At 40.7% G+C, this 4,161-nt stretch overlaps 1 protein-coding gene across 1 annotated transcript in view; it reads right to left on the bottom strand.

The window, feature by feature from the left end:
* The window catches only part of UNC79 (unc-79 homolog, NALCN channel complex subunit), a 284,033-nt gene that overhangs the window by 136,981 nt on the left and 142,891 nt on the right, over positions 1 to 4,161 (bottom strand). The window contains exon 23 of the mRNA XM_042781482.1: positions 1,097 to 1,278. Coding sequence (XP_042637416.1) covers positions 1,097 to 1,278 — 182 coding nt within the window. The remainder of the gene's footprint in view (positions 1 to 1,096; positions 1,279 to 4,161) is intronic.

Raw genomic sequence — 4,161 nt, 5'->3', positions numbered from 1 at the left:
AAAAAAATGGGAAAAGGACTTCAACAGATATTTCACCAAAGAGGTGAAAAGCACATGAAAAGAAGTTTGATGTCATTAGTCACACATACACACACACACACAAAAAAAACACTGCTATCATGTTGATGCTGACTCATAGCAACTCTAGGCCTGAGCTTCTCTATCTGTGAAATAGGTACACACAAAAGGTCACTGTGGGGAGTAAACGCGACAGTGCATGATGAGACACTTTTAACACACTGCCCTGGGAACACAGTGCCAATTTAACAAACGTTAGCTTTGACCGTGATTATCATTATCTAATAATAATAACAGGAGCTCTGGTGGTGTACTGCCTAAGGCATTTGACTGCTAACCAGAAGGCTGGCGGTTCAAACCAGCCACTCCTTGGAAGGAAGACTGGGCAATCTACTTCCATAGAGATACCACCTCAAAAACCCAACAAGGGGTCGCTGTGAGTTGGAATCGACTAGACAGCAGTGAGTTTGATTTTTTTTGGTTAATAATAATAACAATATAACAATAAATCTGGCTGCAATGTGAAAAACAACACATAAGGACCTTAGAGACCTAGGTTCCAGCCTTGGTTCTCCTACTAATTCACTGCATGTCCTTCAATACATAATCTCTCTCAGACTTGGTTTCTTCAACTATACAATAAAAGAGCCAAAGAAAATTAATATACAAGTCTCTCCAGGTCTCATGTTTCATGTGTCTTAGGCTTAAATTTGTGCTGTTTCATTTTCAAACATATTTACCTTCTCATGTTTTGCTTTGATTGATAGTATAATTCACCTGAATTCTCTTAGCAGCCAGCCTAATGACAGAGGCAGCTAAATAGTGTAAAAAAGAAACCAGCCTAGTTTAAAACTCTGCATCCTCCAAGATTATGCAATAATGACACCTGTATAAAGTGATAAGAGCACATGGCAGACGGGAAGGAAAGCATCAACAAATGAAAACAGGGCATCTGGCAACCAGATGTGTGTCCACTGTCATCATTATTGCGTGTGTTTATGTGACAAGCAACTCAATGACTTAACAGCGCTGTACAGACCGTCTGCAGAGCAGAGAGCACACATCTGAGGGGTGTCACCTGCAATGCCGGCCTCTTTATGGTGTCCAGCAAGAGACCGGCTCTGGTGGCCACTGCTGGGTTGACGTCTTCCACAGCTGTCAAGAAGCAGCAGAAGGCATGTGCCAGCGAGTACTTCAGCAGGTGGTTTTTGGTCACTGAGTGAATGTCCAGAAATCTACAAATTACAGCCACTTTTTCCACTGCAAATTAAAGGACAGAGGACCAGGGGGGGAAAAATGTATTTATTTAGACAGTTTAGAGAACTGTACCTAAGGGGAAATGTTAACTCTGGGTCCCACGGGTGAATTTAAATCAAAGGGAAATCAGAATGCCATCTTCTCCAGTGTCCCAGCTCATCTGGGCAGCAGAGCTCATTTGACGAATGCAGTTACTTTTCTGTCAGGCAGCTTTGATTCAGCTTTGGGCTGTCCTTTTCTTCAATGGGCTTTCCCTTTGTTTGACTTTAAGCTCAATTTCAAACTATTCCAAATACCTCCTTTCTTGGGGCCATGCTATGGATGCTCTGCAGCCCAGTGAGGGAAGAGCAGGGTGCCCATCAGGCCTGGCTCTTGGTTCTGGGCCCTCTACCCCATGTCCTTTGAATTGATGCCTTTGAATGATGGTGTGGGTGAAGAATATTGAATCTACCATGGACTGCCAGAAGAACAAACAAATCTGTCTCAGAAGAAGACAGAGAAGCGCCTTAGAAGCAAGAATGGCCAGACTTTGTATCACATACTTTGGACATGTGATCAGCAGGGACCAGTCCGTGGAGAAGGATATCATTCTTGGTAAAGTAGAGGGTCAGTGAAAAGGAAGAAAGCCCTCAATGAGATGGCCTAAACCAGTGGCTTCAACAATGAGCTCAAATATAGCGATGACTGTGAGGAGGCCACAGAACTGGACAGTGGTTCGTTCTGGTGGACACAGGGTTGCTACAAGTCACAAGCAACTTGCCAGCACCTAACATCAACAACAATCCCACTCCCATTGTGTCATGATGTGAAATGATGAACCAAACAGACGCTTTCTGGGGCTATAGAAACATTACTTCTGAAAAATGTATGAAATAGATGTGCTCTTATTTGACAGAGTTTTCATTATTCTGCAAAGCTAGGTAAAATTATTCCAGTCTCTCTCAAAGCATAACTTTATACAAAGTCATAATAGCTAGTTAAGCAGTATAATAGAGCAGATATCATAGAGTAATTCCCTACAGCATCATGTGTTATCATATAAACAAACTACCATTGGAACTGCCATGTGAACAAAGAAGCTTAAGTACTTGGCTTAAGCTGTTCCAGAAACCTAGAGCATTCTCTCTGCTCTTCTCTGCCTACTGACCTTCTAGCATCCTTCAGGCTGCTGCTGAAATTCTAATTATTCTATAAAAATAATATTCATTTATATGTGACATCTGTGTGCACATATACAGCTATGTGACATATCCTGGTCTTACATTCTATTTATACATTTTATAGTTTCTTATCTTCTTACAAGTTTATATTTGGTCTCATGAATTGAGTTAGGAGCTTTTTGAGAGCAGGAATCTGCTCTTCAACATTTTTTTTTTACTGCTCCCGTAGTGTTGGTCGCTATGAGTCAAAATTGACTTGATAGCAGTGGGTTTAGTGCCTAATTACATACAGTATTTGTATGACTTACCTGTCAGTTTGTTGTACTGTGATGGCTTGCATGTTGCTGTGAGGTTGGAGACTATGATACCAGTATTTCAAATAGCAGCAGGGTCACCCATGGTAGATGAGTTTCAACAGTGCTTCCAGACTGAGACAGGCTCAGAAGAAAGAAGGGGCCATCCACTTCTCAAAATATTGGCCAGTGAAAACCTTATGAAGAGCAGTGAAGCACTGTCTGATATATTACTGGAAAACTTTAGGAAGAGCCCTGAAACTTTGCTCGATATAGTGCTAGAAGATGAGCCCCTCAGGTCAGAAGGCACTCAAAATACGACTGGGGAAGAGCTGCCTCCTCAAAGCAGAGTCGACCTTAATGACATGAATGGAGTAAAGCCTTCAGGACCTCCAAGTCCTGCTGAAGGTAGAACAACTCAAAATGGGAAGAAATAGTTGCAAACATCCATTAATAATTGGAACATGGAATGTAGGAGGTATGAATCTAGGAAAACTGGAAGTTGTCAAACAAGAAATGGAGCGCATAAAGATCAATATCCTCGGCATTAGTGACCTGAAATGGATGGGTTTTGGACATTTTGAATCAGAAAACCATACGATCTACTGTGCTGGGAATGACAAATTGAAGAGAAAGGTGTAGCATTCATTGTCACAAAGAATGTTTCAAAATCTATCCTGAAGAACAGTGCTGTCAGTGATAGGATAATAGCCATACATCTATAAAGAAGACCAGTTAATACTACTATTATTCAAATTTATCCGCCAACACCAAAGCCAAAGATGAGGAAATTGAAGATTTCTACCAACTTCTGCAGTCTGAAAGTGACCAAACATGCAATCAAGATGTGTTGATTATTACTGGTGAATGGAATGCAAAAGTTGGAAACAAAGAAGAATCACCAATAGTTGGAAAATATGGCTTTGGTGATAGAAATGCTGCTCAAGATCACATGATAGAATATTGCAAGACCAACCACATAGTCACTGCAAATACCTTTCTTCAACAACATAAATGGTGACTATACACGTGGACTTTGCCAGATGGAATACACAGGAAATCAGATAAATTACATCTATGGAAAGAAGCAGTGGAGTTCAATATCTTCAGCCAAAACAAGACCAGGAGTTGACTGTGGAACAAAACCATCAATTGCTCATATGCAAGTTCAAGTTGAAGCTGAAGACAATTAAAAAACAAGTCCACAGGAGCCAAAATATGACCTTGATTATATCCTACCTGAATTTAGAGACCATCTAAAGAACAGATTTGATGCATTGAACACCAATGACCAAAAATCAGAGGAATTGTGGGTTGACATCAAGAATAGCATCCAAGAAGAAAGCAAAAGATCATTAAAAAGACAGAAAGGAAGAAAAGACCAAAATGGATGTCAGAAGGGACTCTGAGACTTGCCTTTGAATGATGGCTAA

This window comes from Orycteropus afer, unplaced genomic scaffold, assembly GCF_000298275.1.
Source record: "Orycteropus afer afer isolate SDZICR_OR568_19922 unplaced genomic scaffold, OryAfe1.0 scaffold00127, whole genome shotgun sequence".
Taxonomy (NCBI): domain Eukaryota; kingdom Metazoa; phylum Chordata; class Mammalia; order Tubulidentata; family Orycteropodidae; genus Orycteropus; species Orycteropus afer.
Note: the sequence above shows the minus strand (reverse complement) of the source record. Positions and strands in the feature narration are given on the sequence as shown.